Here is a 25,088-nt window from a genome sequence, read left to right as displayed (position 1 = left end):
TATGGTATAATCTAGCAGCTCAGTACACTCAGTATTCAGCCGCTCAGTGTTTCCCAAGAAATCTGAATGTTCCATTTTATTTCCTTACCTCCCAGATAAATTTTTTTACATTTCACCAACTAAATTCTGCCTCTTAGTTTTCTTTAAAAAAATAAAATTAATTTTAAAAGTTGTTTATAGAAAAAGGCCACTTCTTAATAACACGGAGTGGCCTACTTATTGGGAGGTTTCACTCCTGAACTGTTATCTTGCAGGCTTGTACTTTCAGATTAATGTGGTGGAAGATGCTATAAGTCTTTGCTCTCCTTTGCTTTGGAAACTTCAGCTGTAAATCCATTAGATACTATCACATTTTCTCCCTTGATCTTTATCGATCAAGGATATGTAGGGGTTTTTCCACTGGCAAGATTTAAGGATTTCCAGACTGACCAGGGAGCAGGAAGCCCAAAAGGCAGAGCCAGTATGGTTGTCGACTTAAGCATTTGAAAGTTTATATTATTCCTTTTCCCATCCGAGACCCTTTCTTGTTTATTTTCACCTTTCCAATAGGACTTACTTGTTTTTCGCTTGTCTTTGACTAGATCTAAGGAGCTCAACATGGCTTTGCTTCTCTTGGGAAACTGGGTGCATCCCCAACGTCCTCTTGATGGGCATTAGGCAGCACCATTTGATTACAGTATTCTTTTGATCTAGAGCTGTGTTTAACACAATTTCTGATGGATTTGTCCTCAAAATATTCAGAGTAGAGGTATTTCAAGGAAAACATTCCTGGCTGAATGAACTGGTTTTTTTATTTCTCAGAATCTTTTTCTGGATGGCATTAATCATATAGGCATTTATTCATTTATGATTCAATTACTATTCAATCATTTAAATGATTATTATTACTCTAATAATTACTGATAGGCAATGTTTTGGTGAATTTAATTAATGTACTGTCCCTTTAAATTCTATTTTGTAATTACATTTACTATTACTGCCTTCAGTTATTTATTTAAACAGCCTGAACAGTATCTCAGCACTGGACAAACAAACCTCATGTGGTTCCAGTCAAGAATTTCTCACTCTCAGTTCTTAACCCTAAGCGTCCGATCTCCTTTGGATTTTTCTTGGCTATTTAAATACTGATGGTCTCATACTTTATGCGTGTTTCCTACTGGAGCAGAGTTATTAAGAAAACAAATTATTTCTATCAGACAGCAATCCGCTGTAGTAATCATGTACTTCTACCAAAGAAAAAAATTCTCTCTTTCTCTAGCAAGGAAAATATAATGATGAATGCTAGGGGCAGATTGTTATTTTCAAATGCTTTGCATTCTCATACATGCCTAGCATATACATTGTTTAAGTTGGGCCTCATTTCCTGGTAGTGATATATGTGAGGTATCGGATGGCCTAAACTGCAGAAAATACCAGTGCAGAGCAAATTCTGACTTTCGCTTTCACTGGGGGCAATGAATCTCCTTGCTCATTGTACAGCAACCCTCCAGGACTGCCAGCGGGCGGGTGGGAGGAAAGTTTTGTTGTAGTCAATGGCATAATATTTAGCTTAGCGGCCTTCGCACAGTTTTAAACTGGTCAATCTCCTGCTGCCCCCCTCGTGCAGTGCCCTGCAGTTCTGCCCTGTCCTTATGACAGGCTGCATCAAGGAGGCACAGTCCAACCCTTTGCAAAGAAACCTAAACTTCTTTACGCTAGCTCAATTAATTGATTGATCAGCATATTTTGATAAATCCACGCTGACCTATATTTATCTTGCTATTATATTAATGCTGTATTATCTTGCTATATATTAACACAGCAGAATGCTTTAAAATCTGTTCTGTTAGTTTAAGGTAGCCTATTAGGGTTCATCCTACCACCAGTATAGTCCTTAACACAAGCACTTCTTCGCAGGAATTCAAATACTCCTGAATCTCCATTCAATATTTCTCAGAAATAATTTCCTGTTGCTTCAGTGTTTCTGAGGAAACATCTTTGAATTACTTGTGCCTCCTCTGCTTTAAAGCAATTCTCACATTAATCACACTGGGACTGTTACCTTCTTTAATGAAAACAAAAGCAAAGTTACAAATAAGAATTCAGTCCTCTTCACTAGCAAGGAGTCCTCTTTGTTATTGTTTCTTTTTGCATGCCTACCGTGTTCCTCGTCCTCTTGCTTCTTGTATGCTAACACATGTTTCTCTTGATTCCCTTCCTAGCCATTGCTGGGCTTACTTACAGTACGTGGTGGCTTTTCTTTAACAACTCTGCTCTTACTGGAACTTGTTTCATGCCTGAACCAAAACTCCTTGCGCAGCAGTTCATGGCTGGAGAAAGTAGTCACAAGATTATGCACATGTAAACCCCAGCCGTTATCCCTGCATGCAAAGGCGGATTAGGAGTTGCATTAGCAGTTGTAGGAAGGTCTGTGGAGTAATTATTTCATTCCTCCAAACAGAATTAACTCCTACCCTCGCACAAAGCTTTTGGGTAGATGAGACTGATTCTGTGTTGCGCTCGGGCTTGTCTGATGCAGTTTTCAAAAGGATTATTTCTCTGCCTGCCTGTGAGTAATTCTTCTCCAGCTTTCTACTATAGAGCTGGAGGCCAGTTGTATGATTCGGTTGCCCTTAAAGATGCATTCACATCAGTCGGTTTTAAAGGATAGCCGTACAAAGAACTTGCTCAGGGATGTAAGTGGTGGCCTTTGATTCTGCAGACTCCACCTCAGTGTCTTGGGTAGCTCTTGCCTTTCCTTGTTGTGCTTCAGCCTCTCTTGCCTTGTGACATGAATTCCTCCAGAGCGTGTTTCCACTGCTGCCTTCACCACTGGCACATCTCGCATTCCCTGAACGCGTGTCGCTGATCAGGAGCAGCCTCTGCTGAGTTTCTCATTGAGCTCACTGCTGCTTTACTCAGGCACGGTACCATTTAGAGCAGCCACTTCTCTTCTGTCTCCAGCCATTTCTCCCCCACCCCTGCTCAATTTTTGTGGATTCTTCCATGAACTCTCACTTGAACAGTTGTGGGCCATTGGGTTTTCTAGCCCGACCTCCATCAAATTTTGGTTTGGTGACAAGGCAGGAGGGGGTTTGATGCTGGTCTTGTCCAATACGTCTTGCACGATTCCACTTCTGTAGGCTGCAGCTTGAAAAGGGATCTTCCTTTTCCCCCATTTTTCAAGGTTTCTCTTCCTCTTTGTCACTTCTCTCCCATATTGACATTGCAGCTGAATGAACACACTTTGTGTTTCATGAGCATGCCTCTTTGTGCTTCTTTTAGCCTTGTCTACTTGTTTCACCTAGTTGCTTTATTTTTCCTGCCTATCGTCCCAATTTAATAGCGACCCCATGTATTTCTTTTGCCAAATCAGGGCCTTCACCATGCTGGTGTGTTTTCAGAGGGCCACTAGTAACCTTATCCAGGAAAGCAGAGCATATCTGCTCTGTCTCTTCTCTTGCCACAGAAATTCAAACCGTTCCCCAACCCAAGCATTACCACACCTTCGCCTTCTCACCAGCTCTTCCTCAGCTAGAGTCACCTTGGACTCCTTCTTTCACCTGCAAAATGACTGGGCTGTTGTCAAATTACAGATTCCATGAAATATTCCTTTTCTTTTTCAGGTGTGAATCAGGATATACTGGACAGCACTGTGAAAAGACAGACTTTAGTATTCTTTATGTTGTCCCAAGTAGACAAAAGCTTACGCATGTCCTTATTGCAGCAATAATTGGAGCTGTACAGATTGCCATTATAGTTGCAATTGTCATGTGCATAACAAGGTAAGTAAAGACAAAAACAGTGAAAAATCATTGTATCGATATACTTTTTCTGTATTTAAATATTTGACCCCCAAAATTTTATGTTCTTTGACATAATATCCTAAAATACCCATGTAAAAACCACCTAATGACTGAAGTGGAAGGATTATGTAACATCCTAACGCCATTTTTTTTTGTCACAAAACACACATTTGTTCAAGTAAGTTGACAAACTGCCAGTAACCACTCTGAATCCCCAGACCAAATACCCAGCAGAACAGATCAGCCTTGAAACACATCCAAAAGGTCAGCTACTGTGTTAGACCTTCGCTGGAGTTATTCAAGCATTGCTGATATCTTATAGAAGCTATGATCCCCCGCTCCCGCCCGGTGAAACCAGAGAGGTTGACAAGATGTTGTTCCGTGCAGTACAGCTGTAAATGGTGTTACACAGCGAGAAGTATCCCTCACACCATATACGCTTTCTGAACATGAACGTGCAGCTAGTCCCATTATTAGGCACTCTCCATGGGAACCTATTTTATGAAATGTAAAGATGCACAAGCACAGAGTTCAAGTTTCTGGGTTGTCTCAGACTCTCACTCTGTATGAAAACTGAGATGAGCACCATGGATTCTTTTTGATGACAACGGATTCAGTTTGCTCATCAGGGACTTGAACCCAACGAGGACTGGGGGCTCTGGGATACATTAAGGCTGACTTAGTTACCTTATAGGTGCATGAGGCATTGAAGTCCTATGCTTGGGCATCCATGCCACACTTTGCCTTTTCCTCCTCAACTCGTCCTTCACTTTTTCAGCTCCAGTTACACCGGGCCATAAAACTTTCTGCTACTGGTTAGTGCATGGCTTTCCAAACTCGGTGATGCGGAGTGACACCCCTATGAACAAACAACGTAGGCCTCCTTCCCTATCTCTTTTGTAAGGTTCAACATAGCAAGTATAAGTACACATATCTAACAGCTGCTGCACATGTGAAAGAGTTATTTGGCTCATGCAATTGATGTCATCCCTTTTTTACTCAACTCCCTGCTGGTCAAAGCAGTGACATGGAAGGCTGTGGTTCAGCAGCCCTCCTCTTTCAGCCTCCCAATGACCGTTCCCCAGCTCACAGTCTCTCAGGGACAGTCTGTCTTGCTGCATCCCAGCAGGACTGCTCCATCATGCATTGCCCGTTGACGGAGGGGCTGAGTAAGTGCCGTCCCGTTCAGAATTGCTGGCTTTTGTGAATCCTTTCTTGTTGTGTGTGTGAATCCTTTCTAGTTGTGTGTCCATCCCCAAGAAAGGGATCACCTGCATCACCCCACAGAGAGTCCTGGGTGGGCTCTGTCTCAGGGGCTGCCGCGATCAGCAGGGCGCCTGGAGGTCAAGCACTTCAAAAGGTTGATTGATCCGGTCTTACCCTCCACTGGATTTTGAGTATGAAATACGTATAAAGTAAAGCCAATGCAGCTATTCACCGTGGTACGTGTTTTGCTGGATCAAGGCTTAAGGACGTAGCGCCTTGCTGGTTTCGGTCTCAAGTTCAAGCAGAGCTCCCTTCTGAGTGATCTGGGGTGCCACGGACATCCCCAGGTGACAGTCCAGTACCAAACACAGGAGCATCCCCCCAGTTAGCACAGATCATAGACTCCTTGCTGCTGTTAAGTACGGAAAATTAAGTCAAGGTGCTATTGCTAGGCTTAATTTTATGCAGCATATATAAAATCAGCCCTCCTTTTTCTTTCTCTCTCTCTTTTTTTAACAGAAAATGCCCCAAAAACAATAGAGGACGTCGGCAGAAGCAAAACCTAGGCCATTTTACTTCAGATACATCATCCAGAATGGTTTAACTTAGTGATTTTTATACCTGCATTGACCATGTGATGTACATTTTTATTATATCTTTTTTTAAAGAATGGAAATATTTATTTCAGAGGCCTTATTTTTGAACATTTTTAGTGTAATAATGTTGGTCTGTATTCTGAAAGCATCAACTCTAACAGCTACGGACTGTTTTAGTATCTTTACTTTTATGTTTTTGAATACAGTAGTTCATTTTCTGTATCTGTATCACATGGTTATATAATAGACTTGTGCTTTATCCATGGAATGTAATATTTTTGGGAACACAGATTTATTCCACCAATGGTTGTAGATTAAAAAAACCCCAACAAACCAACAAAAAAGTCCACATTACCTAGCAAACAAGGCATGAACTAAAGGTAAAAATGTTTACAGCTTACTTTTCTTATGAGAAACTAGAAAACACTGTGTTTAAATACCGTAGATATTTAAATGTTTTTGGAAGTTAGTAACTGATTTTTTAGACACTGCCTATCGCATGAACTGTGAAGCTGTGTGCTGTGTGTAGTTGTAACATATTTATAAAATGTGTGGGCTGGGTCTAAGTGCTGCCATCTTCATAAATAATTCCATCAATTTATTTTTAAAGAGGAAAATTATAAAGTTCATAATTTGGGAAGTTACCTGGTAGAGCAGATGGCACAGGTCCAAAAGAAGTAGGACTTAGTAGATTTAGGTATTGTAAAAATTGGTGTTGAATAATTGAACACAAATAATTGGAATAAAGCCTACTTTATCACTGTTAAAGCCGTTTTAATACTTCTTAAACTTTTTTAAAGAAAGTACATGTTTTAACACCTACAATACAGATTGTATAGTGTTTGTGATTAAAATAAAAAAAATAAAAGTGAATGAATTACTAGTGCTCTTGTATAGAGTATTTTCAAGAGCTAAAGGAAGTCCATCCAAATTAGTCTGCTGGTCATAGTTCTATTAATAGGCTGTTAGTTGTCGTTTGAAAGATCCCAAGATAAAGTGTGAATAGGATGTGTTCAGCTGTTTTAACATGTAGTTTAGGCTTTCAAAATTTTGCATGTAGGATTTAATAATTTGTTCAATAAAAAAAAAAAAAACTGCTTTCAACATTTTGAACTGGAAAAGCATGTCACAATACAACGTTTTCACTATATTGCCTCTGGTTTAGTGTGTTTATTTGTTACCCCATGTGGTAATTGCAGCAAGCTGAAGACCCGAAGTTGTTTTGCTGGAAAAAACAACCGTGTTAATTTTTCTGGCCGCTCTTTGAATTCCCTCGGAGGAGAGCACTCCAGTAACATGAAAACGAAAGTAGATCATTAAAAATATGCAAGTTTGCTTTCCTGCTTAATTAGTAAGTTACTTAACTTTCCTGGATTAACACTAATAACTTCATCAGTACAGAAGCGTGACCCTTTAAACGTATGTTCCTTTCCAGACATTGCTTCCTAATTTTAGGGGTTTCATGTTGCTGAAAGTATCCGAACAATCATGTGTGGATATTTTGTAGTCAGAAGTATTTGACCAAGCTCCAGGAGCGGTGTTTCACGCCCTACTTCGAGCATCGCCGCAGCCAGCTGTCGCCCTGGCTCCCTGCAGCAGCGCCAGAATCGTTCTGGCAGGATCACCGAAGCTTCGCCTCCCGCCGACCCGGCTGAAGGCAGGCAAAATGGATCGCCGTGAAATCACCTCGGAGGCTGACAAAACCCACCAAAATCGCCTCTCCAGCGTCACCGAGGAGGAAGAAGAACAAGATGCAGCTTACACGATTGTGACGGTCCTGGACAAAGTGGCCAACATCGTGGACAGCGTGCAGGCGAGCCAGAAAAGGATAGAGGAGAGGCACAGGGAGATGGAAAATGCCATCAAGACCATACAGATTGACATTTTAAAGCTTGCCCAGGCTCACGGCAACACAGGCTACACGGTGAACAAGTTACTGGAGAAAACTCGCAAAGTCAGCTCCACCGTGAAGGAGGTGCGGGCACGTGTGGAGAGGCAGAGCACCAGCGTGCGGAAGGTGGAAGCCAAACAAGAGGAGATGCTGAGGAAAAACAAATTCCGGGTCGTAATCTATCAGGTAACCACGAGCCTAATTTCTTGTAGTGCTGTCATTGTGCCACCTCCTTGGTAGCCGCTGGTAGGCATCGGTTAATGAACAAAAAGACGCAGTCTATCCAACATGAGAGTTATTTTATGCTTTCTGTAACATTGGGTTGTGCTCCTCAGTGCCTTTCAGCATGAACCTACTGACAGCAGCACACGCGGTCTATTATTAGTGGTGGTAGTTTCTGAGCCAGTCATGTAAGATTAACTGCAGATCGGCAAGGACTATCTGTTGCCTCTCCGAAAGGTAATATGAGGCAGGCCCTGTAAATCTTGTCATACAAACCATGCCTGACATTCATCCCTGTTATTTTTTTCACCGTATTAGGTAGAAGTCCAAATAGCAAAAGTGTTTGCAGGCTCCCTGGGACACAGACTCTTTTCTGACATTAATTTCAAAGCATACGGTTGATTTAACTTGCAGCATTACCCAGGCTTTTGTACTACAGACAAATTGGGGCTTTTTTCGTTGTCCCAGTCTATAGCAGTATATGCACAAACTAAAGCTCGGACCCACAAACCCTTCATGACAGCAAATCGTACCTTACATGCTCTACTTTGGAAATGGTTTAACCCAGCACTGTTCTTCCAGTCACACTGGGCAAGCAAATCATACATTTTCGTTCATTGACCTCATTGTAGGATGTTCATTGTTTTTACAAGTTCTTGTGCTAGAACAGAAGTTTCATGAAATGGCATGGTCTCACCTGCATTCGTACAAGTAGACAGTGCAGGCAGTTCATGGGGTCTGTCACTTGCTAGCGAGTGCTGTGAAACCCGCTTAATGGCCTGATCCTGCCATTTGCTGAAACTTCCCAGTTCCCCAAGTCAATAGAAAGTAAGCATTTAATCTTTTGCCAGAAGCATAGTTTCTCCTTCGTACCGGTAAGTCCCCAAAGCTTCTTTCGAATGAGTCGTATTCATCATTAGGCGTTCTTGAAAATACCAGCCCTCGTGAGTAACGTAATGCGCCCCCGTTGCCCAGCCTTACACCCTGCTCTTGCATCTGTTTGTACATAAATAACATTACTTGCGATGAATGGAGCTGTGTGTTTCACTGAGTATATTCACCACTGATACAGCTGACAAATTCTTAACGACTTCATTTTCTACTACTGGGAAGAAATACCTAAAAAAAAAAAAAATGAATGCTGAAGGTAGGAAATGTTACCTCTTTAGTGTTATGTTAGTACCACATGCAGCCAAACTGTGCCTCCCAGATTTTCTGACTGAATGACTTACTATGGATGTTCAGGTGAAAGCCTAGCACAATTTGGTCTATTATTACAATTATTACAAGCTGCACCATCATAATGGGATGGAAAACAGGCACTTTTGCTTTTTCCTTGCAAGTCATTTCCCAGCTAAAGGTAACAAATATCTCTGACTCCCGTGGTTAATGGCATAATGCCATTTCATCGATGGGCCTTTACTGTAATGTTTGCAGCAGAATCAACACTTTGAAAATGTTTGTTCTTAAAACAGCATTCATTACATAATGTAAATTTTTCTCCTAGCAAGACATGAGTTGTCATTTATGTTAAACTGTAGTAAAATATTGTGGAAATTGATTTACACACAGCTATAAAGAACAGCTGTTGCTATTTTCAGATATTTCGTACAAAAAGTGGCTTTCACGGTGCGTACTTCCCCTAAGAATCACCTTCAGTAGGAGTGTCTGAACCCTCTGCTGGTTTTGCTGGACAAGAATGGCCTGCACCCTGTTCCCTATGCTTAATTTTTAGGTGGCACTTTTCAGGAAGGGAAACAGCATTTTTGATTGCTGTCTTTCTAGCTTCCTCTTCCTATGGTAGCCGAGAACAGCCAGCCTTTTGTACGGTAGACTGAAAAACCTTTTCCCTCATGCACGGAAGAGGAGTGGATACGCCGATCCTCTAGGATCTGACATTTACCACTTTTCTGGAGAAGGCTATCTGCATTGCTCCATAAAACCTGGAACATGCTAAGTAGCCAAGAGCGTGCTGAAGCTTTAAGGCACAGGTACACTTGTGAAAGGCTCTGTCACACAAGTGCAATGATTTTCACACTGTTGATTTACACCAGCGTAGGCATACTGCTGGAGTGCCAAGACCTGAATGACTGAAGCTTGGCTCTGACGAGTGGGATTCTGTTAATAGCTACAGAATCAGCATATTCCCTTCACTATATTTTACAAATGGGTAATACCAAGTTGTTTACTTGGTGGTTGTGAGTGACAGCTCATCTGTAGTGAGATTTTTTCCTGATGAACCATTTGGGACATTGTGATGGAGCCAATGACCTGTGTGTAGCCGGCGTTGAATGCCTACGTGGGTGAGCACACACGGGTTTTAGTTTTAACTTCTGCTGGAACATCGGCATATGAGGAAAAGGGAAACACAAGATTTTCTAAGTGGATAGGTTTGATCTTATAATTGATAGAAGGAGCAGGCAGGTTGAAAAGGATCATTGACTGGAGGAGTTTGTCCCAAGAGACCTCAGCCATGATGAAAAGAGTTGGCAATATCCTCGCATTAAAAAGAGACAAAGTGATCATCCATGAGCATAACGATTAGGGAAATTGAGAGCATTCATTTTTAAAAGGCCATGTGGTTGAGGAAAAGATTTGGTAGCAGGCAGCTCTCCTCCCCAGGCTGATTGCATGATGAAAAATGCCAGGTTACTTCAGAGTTTCTAGTGAGGTCTTCAGCCCTGGAGTGCTATGTGCCTAAGGGCATAGTAGGGAATGCAAAGTACATTATAGGTTGTGCAGGTCACTGTTCACTTCTGTTCAGGTTAGTCTGAATAACCAGCTGTGAGAGCTGTCGTGTCTCTGCAGTCAAAGAGCATCTGAAAATTTAACTCATTCTGGCTAAATTATTCAGAAATCAAAGGGGATTTTTTTTTTTTTTTTTTAAATCCTGAAAGGACTTGTTTCGTTTGCTTTTCTGCATGTTCTGCAAGTCCCTCTTTGAATGTGAGCATACGGGCACCAGAAAGTCCATGTTACAGTTACTGGGCTCTTTTCTATTATTATTTTATGTAAGCACCATAAATGAGTAACAACTTCCTATGAAGGGACGCATGCATCTGTTTCACTCTCTGCTGTCTGACGTTTAAAATTAGCGGACAGTCACAGTGCGTATGTCAGAAAGCAAGTAAGGTTATGGCTTGACTGGCCTACAAAGACAGGTTACAACCAATTTGTTTGCCCTGCGATTGCCCCACCACACACATGGGGAGAGGCTAGCAGAAGCATCCTTGCATATGTTGCTCATATTATGCATAAAGAAATTAAAATATAAGTGGCTTTTCCTGGCCACTGTCCTTCTGCAGCGTAATTGCTGTCCCAAAAACTTGGTGTGCGTCACCCAGTTTACACACAGAGTCAAGGTATTTTCCTTTATTACGTAAACGCGCAGATAGGGGTGCAAGGTACAAACCAGCACGCTGTTGGTGTAAACTAACAGTTATTTATACACAAGATATTAATATATTTAATCGATTCTGTTAAACGATGGGTTAAAATCCTTCGTCTACCATGTAAATAACTACGCATGCCTGCTATGATTTTTGAGACCTTTACTTCCTCAGCCTTTTGGGTTGGTGGGTTTCTTGAGTGGGTGGTCTTCGAGTTGGTGGTCGTGATCTCCCCCTGCTGAAATCGCCTTTCCTCTAGTTTCACTTAAATTTGGCAACACTAAGCAGTCCTTCACAGGCCCTTAAGAAAGCAGACTGTCGTTCGCTTCGGGGTTTTTTTGCTCTGAGACAGAGATCTCCTGTTTCACTATGCCGTAGTATTGTTAGGGTAAAGTGAGCTAAGTTAATCTTTAACAATATCATAATGGCTTGGACAGTAAAAACGGTGAGATCGAGATGGGGACAATAATCTGGAAATCTGAAGTGGAAGCAATTCCATCTGAAGTGGCAGTAAAAGTCAGGGTGTCACAAGCTCAAGAGACGAGGTTGCAAACATGGACTCTGAAAGACCTGGTGCACGAACTCGCCGTCCATCGGCATGGAGTTTTAATTACAGCTATTCTGAGAAAAACCTGTGAGAGTAATGGTGACATGAAAGGCAGCAAATATAAGGCTTCTGTTTAAAAAAAGACAAAGGAAAAACTCTGAACCATTGCCATTCATCTGATATCATTCGAGCATAAGAATGGCAGGCTCAGAAGGGGCTCTGCAGAACAGAATCATTAGTACCACGGAGTTAAATAGCTCACCAAGAGCAGATTGTGCTAGGTAACTCATATTTGATAATTTTTCTGCTTCACAGAAACATGAGAGGTCTTACCCTCTCTCATATTTATGTACCTGATATCTTACCTCATCACAAATAATCTGGAAAAACAAGAGGTGACAGTGGATTGTGTTGAAATGGGAAGTGAGGCTTGTGATGGGTTTCTAAAACGTTTTGCTTCTAAGACTGTCTTTGTCAACTGCTTAATATTTTCATTAAAGATCTTGACGCAGAAAAATGTGTGGATACTAATAAAATACGCTCAAAATGAGGAGCTGTCAGTCCAGAGAAAGAAATAGAGACAAGAAACCAAATCATCTTTAGAGCTGGAGTAATGCTAATCTAAGTGTACACAGTGCCGATCCCTATACTTAGCAGAAGCCCTTGTTGTTAAGTTTGTCTTCTGAGGCCCCGTGGTTTGGAAAGGACAGAAAATGGTGTGTTAATTGCTCACAAGATGACCGACAGCCCACTTGATGATGTGGCTCTTAAAGCTGTAGGTGGGCACGAAATGCTTCAGGCAAGATATTTCCAGAAATGCTAGAGAGACTGCCAGTTACACTTGTCCAAAACACGTCAGAGCCCACCTGGACCACCACATACAGCTCTGAACAAGTTTGGAAAACAGCTACCAGGCCGATCAGAGCAATGGGAAGCCCTGGTAAATGAGAGGAGACCAGGAGGTCCTAGCTTGGTTTAGTCCAGCAAGAAAAGAGGCTAAGGGATGTTGTGGCTGTCATTTATACATACATTGGGGCACGGATGAGGAGTCCATACAGTCAAAAAGATGAGATGGGTGTAAGCTGTCCATGAGTTAACTCAGATCAGAAACCAGAAACGGATTCTTAGTCCTGGCGACATGAGGGTCTGCACAAAGCCTTCTGCTAGAACCCGTGGGGAGAGAGGAAAACCTAAATTGCTATTAAAGTGGAGTCTGAAAACCTAATGAAAAAAAGATGGCCTAGGTTGACTACCTGTGACAGCAGAGCACTGGCCTCGGACACAGAGGCCTCAGCAGCTCAATGACACAGGGCCTTTGTTGGAGTCTTGTGGCATAAACCTTATAACTGTTTTTACAGCTGGGACAGGTAATTGCCGTCGCTGAGATTACAGAGAATAAACGCAACGGTTGTGTCAGAGAGTGTAGCAGAAGTCCTTTGTTTGCGGTGTCAAGCCCGATCCTTCAGCTCAAAGCACTGAGCTGGCCCCGTGCTGTGCAGCCAGCCCCTGGCGGAGTGGCAGAGCCAGCACTGAAGTACTGGAGGCAGCCAAGAAGGTCATAAATTACCCGAGATTTTTAGAAAAAAACCACCACTTTCAAACAGCTGAAGAAAAACTGTATTTCTAGGGACGCGTTCTCAAGGAAAGAGGAGAAAGGGAAATAATAAAAAAAAAAAAAATTAAGAAGCAGCTGTTGGGCCATTTTTGTGTTCCTATAATGAAATAGGTTGCGTATTTCACAGGACTGTTCACAGCAGATTATAAACTTCATGCTACACCAATTGATCTGGTGTAACTGGAGTCCCCAGACCTGTTCCTTTGATTAACATTGAGTGGTGGAAACAACTGAGCTTAATTCACATTTGCACTGGATGCGGTTTTTCGGGGCTTGCCTTGTGGTTGGCCTGCAAGCTGGCAGAAGAGCATGGCTACATCATGAGCCTTTTGTGTCGTGCCTCTTCCCCACGGTCCTAGAGGCTGCCTGGAGTGACCAAGCGACCGGAGCTGTGGCTGGCCGCTGTGGGCACACACATATCTTCAGTAATGCCCTTCATGCTGGGGCCCAGATTCAGGAATGAACTCGACTCTGGGGAGATGCAGTTGGGCTTTCTATTCTCAGCACTACTGACGGTAGCTGAATCTTGCAGTTATTCCTTTAGCACAGGAATAAAGTTCATCAGAACAGCGCAGGCACAGATGGGAGGGATATGTGAAGTCATTAACAGCAAGTTCAGAATTTGGGACAGCATCCATCTTGCCAGGCATTAGACATCAGTAACTCAGACATTTGTACATTTGGCCTGTAGACTCCCTTCAAACAAGCGAAGAGAAACGTATGGAAACCTGACCTGTTGTAGACATCTACTTCTGGATGCAGTTTCTACTTCATAAGTACCTGTTCTCTCCATTGAGTTGAAAGACTGTCCAGAAGCAGGTTCATATGGAGACATGGTTGCTTGGGCCGAGGAGTTCAGCAGCTCCTGATGAATGGTTGAGCTTCCATTGCACTTGAGAGCACTTCCCTGCCCTAGCTGGCTTGCAGGAGCAGGCACCTGGTGATGAACGAATGAATCCAAACATTATCAAACATATTTTTTTTGTCTTATCACACCTTGTGATCACTTTTTCTCCACCACTCACAAAGGGCTGGTACCTACAGATAAATTGGAAGTGAGACATTTCACCAGTTTGATTGCAAACCTGCTGACTGACCTGCAGAACTATTCCCTAGGCGAGCTCCCTAAGACGGTAGCAAAGCAAAGTCCGTGTGAAGCTGTAAGGTTCCCCTGGAGCTGCAGCGGTCCTTTTTTTCTGCGGCATGTGGCGGCCTGGAGCCAAGGGCTTCTCCGAGTGCTGTGGTAGAACTGGGCAACGCTTGCTCCTTGTCTGTAGCTTGCCGCAGTCAGATAATGGGAGAATGAGCTGGGTTTCTTTATCGTCATTGTATGTTCCCGGTTAAATTAATGAATTTCTGTCAGAATTTAAAGAAAAGGGATGTGTACGAGGCTTCACAAAAGAGAACTGAGGGGGGTTGACTGTTCTGGCCAGGCTGCTTTTTCATCATGTAAAAATCATTCGAAATACAAGCAACAGCACTTGGCCATAGTGTCTTACGTGCTGAAGTGTTTATTTTCTATCTATCTACTTTCCTTGACAAAATCCCTTAGGTGCCCTTTTAAAATAATCCTATTTTTCTCTCATCTGAGCAGCTTTTTGGCCTGATGGCAGAGATTTTGAAATGGCATATTTGCAGAAAAAAATGAAAGGATCGCTTGAGATTTATAAAGCGTCACCCTTAACTGTTAGAATATGAGTAAAAGGACTGAATGATTTGTAATTGGTTATTCATCAGCGGTTTCGTATTGATTCAGAGAACAATTTCAGGGAGATGTTTTAGGGATTTACCTTGGCTGCCGGTTGGAATAATAAATCATTCATTTAACATGCAAATTTCTCGGATTTTTTTTAAACATCGTGGCGACGCCGTTCCCTGCCCGTACGCTGCCGGTCACCTGCATCGCCAGTTGTCATAGACACGGCGGCAGCACCAGCCCGGGCTCTGGGTGGCCTTCGACCGCTTTGCGGCTTCGTGCTCTGCTTCGGAATCGTCGGGTGGTCACCAGTCCCATCTGTGCCCGTGTTAATCATCACCTGCACCTTCCCTGTCACACGTCCCAGGGCTGAACGATCGTTTGCCGTGACCTTTTCCCTGTGCAACACAATGGCTCCAAGTCAGGGAGTTTCAGTTGTTTCTCCTCCCTGCTTTTCCTGGGAGCAGTTCCTTTAGGAGCATTTTGAGTCTTGATTTATATACATACATATATATAGTCTCTTTATATATAGTCTCTCTCTCTCTATATATATATACAGTCTCTTTTTCCCCGCAGTTTTCAATTACCTGAGCATCGCCAGCTCGAGAGCCTCATAACATTGATTAGGGGCATTGCCACATTTAAGATTATTTACCTACTGCTTTTAAGGTTTCTGCGAGGTGAAGAAGTCAGCACCTCGCGCTTTGCGTAGTTTAAGGAGCAGGTGCATTGGATTTCTTTCATAAATGCCTTGTTATATCCTCCGGGAGAAAAAAAATATATATATAAAAAAAGTAATTATATATATATGAAATATATGACTTTATATATGTATAAAATTTATTTGGTCATTCTGTATTTCTCTGTTCTTTTTTGTATTTTAAAAGATTTTGTTCTGATAAAGTTTTAATTGAAATTAGATACTAGTTAAGAGCTGATAACAGTTGCCTTTATTAAAGCTTGTTAGAATTACATTTTGAAGCTATTTGAAAAGAGAATGCGAAACTGATTTATAGTGTTTCTAGCATATATTTACACATAAGACAATGTACTTTATTTTTTTCTCCTTGCCGACTCTAGAAGCCCAGTCTGCGCTTTGAAATACAAACCCAGAATTGGTGTGCAAAAAACCATGAAAGGACCAAGGGGAGTAAAGCACCTGAACCGGCCACACCCATTAAAATGACCTTATATACCATTATTTTTTATTTTTAAAATGACATTATAATAAAATTATTACTGGAATAATCATTAAAAGTGTTAATGTACGTAAAACCTGAGTATTGTTGTACAGTGACACTATGTCACTGCTTCGTCTAGCAAATCCAGTGGACTCTAAATTAGCAACGCGCCTTCTCTAAATGAAAGCTACTGCTGCTGTTAGTTATTGATCCCGCCTGCGCTTACAGTGATAAAGAGCAGAGACTTGGCTAACAAGTTTGTGCAGGAATTTTTTTAATAACCCTTTTTCCTTTGCATGGCCTCACTGACCTCGCTGAAGGCATGACGTTCCTCTTCCAGGAGCCCCTTGGCCTTATTTGCTCCGGAGTTCAGCAGTAACAGAGAACGGTGCTATTAGAGCCAGGACACAACTGCGGCAAAATACCTGAGACGTCGCTAAACAGTTTGCTCGGCCATTTCCCTTCTTTCCTTGCCCGGGGACGAGAAGCGCCTGACTTTGCAGGCAGGTTATCAAGTAGGCACATTTTGAGACAGTCTCTTTTCCCCCGCAGTTTTCAATTACCTGAGCATCGCCACCTCGAGAGCCTCATAACATTGATTAGGGGCATTGCCGCATTTAAGATATTATTTACCTACTGTTTTTAAGGTTTCTGCGAGGTGAAGAAGTCAGCACCTCGCGCTTTGCGTAGTTTAAGGAGCAGGTGCATTAGATTTCTTTCATAAATGCCTTGTTATATCCTCTGGGAGAAAAATGCTACTGCTGCGATCCCTTCCTTGAGATCGGGAGACAGCAGCGGTGCCTGCAAACTGGTCAGTGCCCTCTCGTGCGGGTGCAGAGCAGCCAGAGTTTTGGCAGCCGATGGGAAGTTTGCAGAGCGAAAGGAGTGTGTGAAGGACACAGACTGCCTTCCCTCGAAAATTTTCTAATTGTGAATTAAATTGTAATGGGAGCAGAGGGTAAAAATGGCGATGATGGAGTCCGACTTTCTTGGGAACCCAGTGTCAGAAATATCTGGGTTTCAATATTCGCTGTCCCTGGAGCCATCCGTTCAAATCAATGCCGTGCTGGCCTTCGTCTATTTGAGTTAAATACTCAAAAACTAGGAGAAGCTGAAGTGCAGGTTTAAAATGCTTTCTTAGCAAACTTACTCTGCCAGGGGCACCACCAGCCACTCCTGAATTGTACGATCGTTGTGTTACAGTGTTATACCTTTAAGTTTTGTTTGGTAAAGCTGCTTCTTAAGCAGTGGATCTAACAAACCTTACAGCTTTGTGGCCTCCGTATTTCTCTCCCTGCCTGACTGAACTGCAAAGGGCGCCAGGCTTCCCCTCATCACTGCAGTCAATGCCTTCAGTCCTTCCTCTGCTACCACGGAACCTGAAGCCTTTCTCCTTCCAGACCTCGTTTCCTTCCGCATACAGGCACTCTTCCAAAACATTTCCAGTTTCAACAATGCAACGCCTCAGCTGACTCCTTTCTCCCCTCCTACACCCCTTCATAACACCCCCCGCCTCTTCTCAGCACCCCCGTCACCTGCCGAAAGCGTCGGGTCCAGCTCTGCAAGCAAGGTACCTGAGCCGCTGGCGTGTTTGCTCAGGACAGACGTCAGCTGGGAGGACAGATGGAATGACTCACAACACAGCGGGCTCCTCAGCAGAGAGCTTGTTTCTTCGTGTCTGAGCTCGCTCAGCTCCCTTCCCAAATGGTGTAAAATTGGTGGAGAGGCCGTGTAAGGGTGCGAAGGTGGGAGCTGCGTAATGTGAGCGTATATGCTACACCTGTACAAAACCAAGACAACTTCCAAATCATCCACTTACATGACCGATTTCCCAACTTTTTTCTTGGAGGAGAAGGAAAAAAATTGTTTTATTTTGAAAGGTTCAGGTCTATTTTTAGTTTGTTGAGTGGTGGACTGACTTTTCAGATGATGGCCACTGAGCCTATCAGGACCAGTGTGAGCACCCTCTGCAGGGCACGCTCTCTCCGGGTGCTCCATCTGGGAGGAGTGATGAAAGCAAAGGGGAATGATCAGCTTCCACAGATTTGTTTCTTGGTTTCTGGTTCTGGCACGTGCATGTCCTTGTTTTTTTGCCAGTAGACGGAGCAAGCAGAGTACATGTCCTTTGTATTAACCAACAGACCGACCATATGACCGCACTCCTCTTTCCTCAAGAAATCAGATTAAAAATACCTGACTGTTTGGTGTCATCTTTTCCTGTGAAATAATCTCCTCTCTTCATTTGATTTGAGCACTTACAAATTTAGCTTGAAGGTCCTCCCTTACCGCCCATGAGGTGGTGGTGGCAGATACGAGTCCTTCCCAGCAAAATGCTTAAGTAGAATTTTAACTAAAAGCTTGCAAGTAGCATCATCAGTTGCTCACCTCCTTCTCACCGTCCTCTAGGATTGGGCTGCTCAGCCCTGCTATTTCCAGTCCCATCTGCTTTCAAGCCAAGAAGAAAGCTGTCACCCAGTTTAGGGCTTTGTGCTGCGCAACTGAAATCAGCAGGTGTTTTGGTTTTACTTTTAGCGAGTCTCTAAATGAGCTGGTAGCTATATGCTTTGATCCCATCAATTTCCCACCTGGTGCTAAAAGTTCTCGTTCCTGCTTTAGGAAGGATGAGCTCCTCCTACCTTCTCTCTACCCCAAGGATATCTAGTGATAAGAAGAAATGGGAGGGGCAGGAGAGAGAAAGGAAGCAGATGAGAAAGCTCTCCTACTGAGCCTAAATCACTGTATTTTTGTTATGAAACCCCCCTCACGTGCTGGCCGGTTTCACTAACGCTTTCCACTTTGGTAACATCTTCCATCCAGAAATCTTGAGAGGAGATGGAAACTCACACTAAGTTTTAGCCTTGTTCGATTTGATTCGTCAAGATATGTGCAGAAACCAAGGAAAAAGAGAAACTCAGATTTGGCGAAGATCATTCTCGGAGTCTGTAGCAGAATGAAAAACGTTCCTCAGGACCTGCAGCTCTAGTTTCTGTGTCTTGTCTACATTTCCCTGTCTTGTCTACATTTCCCTGTCTTGTCTACAAGGCCTTCATCTCACACGTTATCGTTCATAAGTCTTAATTCTAACACGTGTGTGAAAGTTAAAGCGCTCTCTTCTTTAAGTAATAAAGCTAAATAAAAAAAAAAATCAGCAAACAATTGACAAAAAGTACAGAAAAATTTGTTCTTCTTCCAAAGGAAGACGGCTTAAATATTGCAGAGAAAATAGTCTCTCTGCCTTCTCTCTTTAAAAAGTAATCTTCATATGAACAGCATACCCTATTCACCGTATTGTCTTCATTTCTGTATGCATTGACATTCCAGAACAGTCGTTCTGGAAGCATTTTTGTTACCATTTCTGCTGAAGGAGTGGGCTATAATTTACAAACTTTGAGGAATTATTTTCCAGCTGTGTTTTAGTTCATTTTCAGAAAAGAAGGGACTATGTTTATATATAGAAGTCTTTATGTAATTAATGTTAATTTGCACATGTTAATGAAGATGATTATTAGCAAAGCATTGTAGTTTTGTTCCTGCTGATTTTGACGGAGGAGTTGAATAACATTCTGGTGTAATCAAGGCAACATAACTCGTCCCTATTTTTTCTAAGCATTAGCAACTATTTTACTAGAAGGTTTTTAATGAAGCCAAAGCATGATGACAGACTCTTAAGTGGGCTTTATCTGCCAAAGAGCCTAATGTATTTTATTTTACACGTTGCTAGTACTCTGCAAAATAACGCTAAACAAGACTTGCTACTAATGAGTCACTGTGAAAAATGACAGACGTCTTTTTGGCCAGAAATCAGTTCACAGCAAAATATTCAGTAAGACTGACCCATTCTTCACGGGTTCACAACTTCTAATATGTCTCCTATTTTCTCCATTAAGGCAATACTACTAAGGATAGAGCCCAGACACTGTCATGCCTCAGAAATCCGCTGGAGTAGTTACTACTAATGGGAAACAACTTACGGAAGTTTTATGTAGCTGCTGTACCTGTCTGCATCCTAAAGGGCTGCTCCTCTTGGGGGAAGAGCACATAAACAGCTAGTAGGGAAGAAGGGGCTGGTGTTGTCCACCTCATACACCTGCTACAAGTTATGAGTTTTCTACTCCGCATATACTAGTACTTCTAGACAGAAGTGGCAGTGCTAGGTTAACGGTTGGACTTGATGATCTTAAAGGTCTTTTCTAATCTAAATGATTCTATGATTCTATGACGCTACGACTCACCGACACCGAGCCACAAATTTAGAAGGTCCATGCAGACAGCAGGCTTCTGATCAGGGGATCAACTCTTAGAAGATTCTCCCTGTTCAGATAAATCGTACTACCGAATCTTCCGTTACCACAAGCTTTCTTCCTTTTTTTTGCACATCCTTAACCACTAAGCGATTCTTGGTAAATTGTTTACTGTGGACAGCTTTTGAAAGTCTTCTGTTTGTCTTCCAGTTTTGAGCCTCTAGTAGTCTTTCTTTGGAGGGGCTACATACATTCCTAGTGCTAAGATATCTAGGATAGTCACCACTGCCAAGCATGCAGCTAATATGTATCATATGTATAATATAAGTATCTAATACCACATGCTCGTACAGGTCACCAAACTCACCACAGGAGACAGAGGTGCTTACTCTGGGCCATTCATATTTTTCCAGATAGAACAAGTCAAGTTCATCTCAGCAACGGTGCAGGTGCTGGGTGAATTGTATGGAATTGGCTTTAGCGAATAACATCTCCTTCCTTTAGTGGCTTTGTCCCCTCGTGGAGCCCGCACATATAAGTTAATATGTTGGGGTTCATCCCCTTTCTGGGCAGCAACGGAAATGTTTGCTAAGTTCCAATTGGTCAAAAATGTGCAGTTGTCTTGGCGACAGTAGAGGACTGAAGCTACTGGCATCATTGAGGCACTCGTTTGGAGAGTGTACAGATGACACAAGCACAAGAGACTTTTTCCTACCGGATGTCTGCTTTTCTTGGTGAGGAATAATGGATCTAGGTCCCATCTCTGAGAAGCAGATCCGCTTAAAAAAAAAAAAAATTAACTAGACAAATCTGCTCTGAAAACCATTAGGGGCCAGTACACATAGGATCATGGCATTCCTTAGTTTCAGGTAGAACTACACTGAAAAGAAATCTTTAATCAGGCACGCTGACTTTACAGTAGTTGGCAAAGGTTTCTTCTGCTGTTTGTATTCTGTAGAGATCACATACGATGGTACAAGCCTACCTTACTTTGTTTTCCAGTTCACATTCGTTAACTACAAGCCAATAAACAAAATGCTTGAATTCCCATCCTTCTAAAACACACTTGCTAGAAGATGACTCTGTGCTTTCATTCACAGGAGGAAACTGAGTGTCCTTCATCTCTCTCTGTCATCAAAGAGAGGACAGCAGGTGAAACTCTAGAGGATGATTTCTTCCCACCTGATGATCTGTCTTCGGATGAAGAATATTATATTGAAGAAAGCAAAGCAACCCAGTTCAAGAAATCAGGCATGAGGCGCATAGATGATATCAAAAAGGCATTTTCAAGGGAAAATATCCAAAAGACGAGACAAAATTTTGGGAAGAAGGTAAACAGGCTTCGAACTAGAATAGTGACCCCTGAGAGGAGAGAGAGGATCAGGCAATCAGGAGAGAGACTGAAACAATCTGGGATAAGGATCAAGAAAACCATTGCACAAGCTGCCCCAACGAAGGAGACGTTCAAGATCCATAAAAAAAATAAAGAACGAACAGGAGCCGAAGGTGAGGAGGGGATCCAGGAAGCCGGTGTGCACATCGCCTCTGAGCTCCCAGCGGCAGAGCCCTTCACCGAAGAAATCTCTTACACAGAAGTGATCACTAAGGTAAAGAAAGACAAGAATAGTGCAACAAAAGGTGCTTCCCAGTCAGCTGAAAAAGGAGTGACAGTCCCAGAAGTTGTTCTTAAGCAGGAAGGAAAAGAAGGAGGAGGAGGTGACGATGTCCCTTTGCTAGACTTAAAGCAATCGGCATAGGGAATCAATCAGCAAACACGCCACCCTACCCTTACTGAACAAGAGATAACGCAGTCTGTATTCACTCAGCTTTAGAAAAATGTGTGAGGTGGTGTTCTACCATTTACACGGGTGTCTGTAGTGTTGTCTTCCTGACAAAAGCCAAGCCATGCAAACCGAATGAAGGGGCTCCCCCTCCGTCTTGCAGCGTGCCGACAGCTATCATCAACCCTAATGGGACGCGCGTGTCAAAGGGAGGTGGAAATTTGCTGTATTTTCAAGACTGATTTAGCAGTCACTTTACAGCCTAATCCCTCTCTTTAGTTTTATGTGCAACACTATAAAAATTATTTCCATTACCTTATACCAGCTCCTCTAATCAGAAAACAATAACGAAGCTATTACTTCATATTAGCAAGAGGCAGAACTATGGAAAATGTCCATTTAGCTATACAAATCGTTTTGTTTAGGGGCCCTCACTGATCCAGCAGGAGGAGGGAATTCCTGCTTTATCCAGGGTGTGACAAAACGTGGCAGGAATGATAGGTTTTTGAGTAAACTGCGTTTCTTCTCAGCGGAAAAGAGAAGCTCCTGAAATGACTGAAAAGTATTTCCAGAGTTCTGGAAGAGGAAGGCTTGATGTACGTAAGCAATGCATCTTCTGCACTTATGGAGTAAGAATAAAAAAGCAGAAGACACATTAAATATGGAATAGCAGGAGGAAAAGAGAATGAGGTGTCGTATTCATGTTTTGGAAAGATGCAATTGTGAGAAAGGCAAGGGTATGAAGCAGTAAAAGAGGAAAAAGATTAATGCATGGGTTCTGGATAAACAGAGAAAAAAAATTAGAATATTGTGACTGACGTTTCCTTGAGATCTTTTAAAGAATTGTTTCTCTATCCAGAGGATCATAGGGCTCATGAACATAACTGACCAGACAAGGGAATTGTTTCATTTTCCATTCTCTCTGCTTTTTCTGAGCTTCACTGCAATTAAAATCTATTCTACAAAGCCGCTGAAGTACAGGGCCAATCCATAACCCAATTCTTTGTTTCCTATCGTCATCGTTATCGACCAGCCACAGCCTCAGGGATTATGAGACAGACACCCTTTGGAGTATGGAATGCTGTTTATTTGCAACACTCGGGAGCCAGTGCCCTGACATCAGCTGTGTTTGTAAACACGACCGCTACGCTGACATGGGGTGCAGGACTGTATTGCTCGCTTCATTCTGAAACGGAGTTGCCTTCAAAGCACTTATCGAAAGCAATGTTAGTCCTTACTATCTGTGTGAAACTTGTACAATATCGCCAAAAGCTGTATGATTGTATTTAATATCTCAGATTCATTTTAAGAGCAGAGCATAACTTGGTTATCTATACACATTGTTTGAGGACTCCCAGCTAATTGTTCATCTATAATTTAAATATAATTCGTTTGATTTCAAATATTCTGCCTGCCAGTTCTTTCATTTAGTCTGGTGTACCTCACGTTTGAAGCGAAACAGCTTTAGCAATAGCGACTAGGGAACACTGGTTGGGGAAGGTCAATGTTATAGTATGTCAGTGACATTTCAAATCACATTAATCTTGTCAGATTGGAAGCAGCAACTCCACTGAATGGCAGGGCAGGAGAGGGCAAGAGGAGGAGAGGGGGAGAGGAAGACCTTTTTCAACAGTAAATGGTACATCTCCACTGTACTGTAATTACATGCAAAAAGAAAAAAAGGTTTTGCTTATAGGCTAGATTGGAGGGGTTGGTTGGTTGGGTTTTTACTAGTTATAGGAAGGCCCTTCTGGAACCGGGTGACTGTCTCTTCTTCCAGTGCCATATAAAACTGTAGCCATCTTCAGTGAAATACTGTATGATTTGTCTGGGTTTTCTGTAATATGGCCTGCATTCTGTTCTGCAAGATTTGACATCTTCCTAAACTGACAAACAGGGGTTAGTTACTGAAATGAAAAAGTCAAAGTTCAAAGAAGCTATTTCTTTGCATTTTTATACAGCAGAACACTAAGTGCTAGAACGTAATTCCCTATAGGTTTTCTTTATATGGCATTTCATTCTCTCATTTTACTTGACAAAGAAAGGAAGCCATGCAGTTTCCATGAAGCTTACCACGTAGCACCACATATAATCTCCATCAAATATGTATTTTTTTAATGTTTACTTCTAACTTCAATTGTTCAGAGGATGATTTGTTTTCATAGCAAGTGGTGAGCTCTTCAGGTGTGCAAAGTATTTCAGTGTACGCTCTTCATTTTAAGTTATTATCAACGTTACTGACTTGAATTTTACACGTACCAAGAGATGAAAGTTAAGTTACTCCACATCCCCTCATACAGGTAGGGGATGGGGAGAACACAGTGGTTTACAACCTCAATTTCTGTACAACAGCACAGCCTTTTGCTGCTTCAAGTCCCCCTTATCTTCTTCATAATTTCCAAGACCAATGTTCTTGAAGCCCAATCCTTCACCCTCCTCAGTAACAAAATTCTCAATGAAATCGGTTGATGTACAGCTGTACCGCAGGGAGGTCTGGTGTATATTTTTTGAACAGGTGGTTTCACTTGGTAAGATAATCTCGTCGGCACCGCGTGTGAAACAAGTGCTGCTCCCCGCTCGGTGGAAGAAAGGGACCCTGGCCTTGTCTGCTCTGTTTTCCAAGAAGAAATCTGGCACTTTCTGCTTAGTTGTGGGTGGGAGTGTGAATATCAAACTTCCTCATGGAAAGAGCCCTGCAATTGCTAACTGCAGAGTAAAACTGGTTGTGGGAAAGGATGAACTACTTTCTTAGACACCAGCTGAAAAGAAACGGAAGTGTTTATACAATAATTGAAAGTGTTTACAAGGAGAAAAAAGTGATTAGCAAAGCACTCGCTGCAAGTCCTTCTTTCATAACATCCAACAACAATTTCTTTTGCTTTGAATTTGTGCTAGTGAAAAAAGCCAAACACGTTTTCTGCCAATAGCTGTTTGTCTA

The 25,088-nt window shown here is 42.3% G+C and overlaps 2 protein-coding genes across 3 annotated transcripts in view; both read left to right on the top strand.

Moving 5' to 3' along the window:
* Positions 1–6,700, top strand: part of TMEFF1 (transmembrane protein with EGF like and two follistatin like domains 1) — a 125,197-nt gene extending 118,497 nt beyond the window's left edge. For both annotated transcript variants that reach the window (XM_087758665.1, XM_087758674.1), the window contains 2 exons: positions 3,606–3,764; positions 5,511–6,700. In XM_087758665.1, coding sequence (XP_087614791.1) covers positions 3,606–3,764; positions 5,511–5,595 — 244 coding nt within the window. In that variant the 3' untranslated portion in view covers positions 5,596–6,700. The remainder of the gene's footprint in view (positions 1–3,605; positions 3,765–5,510) is intronic.
* Positions 6,701–6,898: 198 nt separating this feature from the next.
* Positions 6,899–23,471, top strand: CAVIN4 (caveolae associated protein 4). The gene is made up of 2 exons (XM_009471275.2): positions 6,899–7,664; positions 21,470–23,471. The coding sequence occupies exons 1-2, from the start codon at positions 7,254–7,256 to the stop codon at positions 22,124–22,126; spliced, it is 1,068 nt and encodes a 355-aa protein (XP_009469550.1). The 5' UTR covers positions 6,899–7,253; the 3' UTR covers positions 22,127–23,471.
* The last annotated feature ends 1,617 nt before the right edge of the window (positions 23,472–25,088 follow it).

This window comes from Nipponia nippon, unplaced genomic scaffold (assembly GCF_047370975.1).
Source record: "Nipponia nippon isolate SJK-2023a ecotype South Korea unplaced genomic scaffold, ASM4737097v1 scaffold_1, whole genome shotgun sequence".
In the NCBI taxonomy this organism is placed as follows: domain Eukaryota; kingdom Metazoa; phylum Chordata; class Aves; order Pelecaniformes; family Threskiornithidae; genus Nipponia; species Nipponia nippon.
The sequence above is the reverse complement of the archived record's forward strand: the minus strand, read 5'-3'. Positions and strand labels throughout refer to the sequence as shown.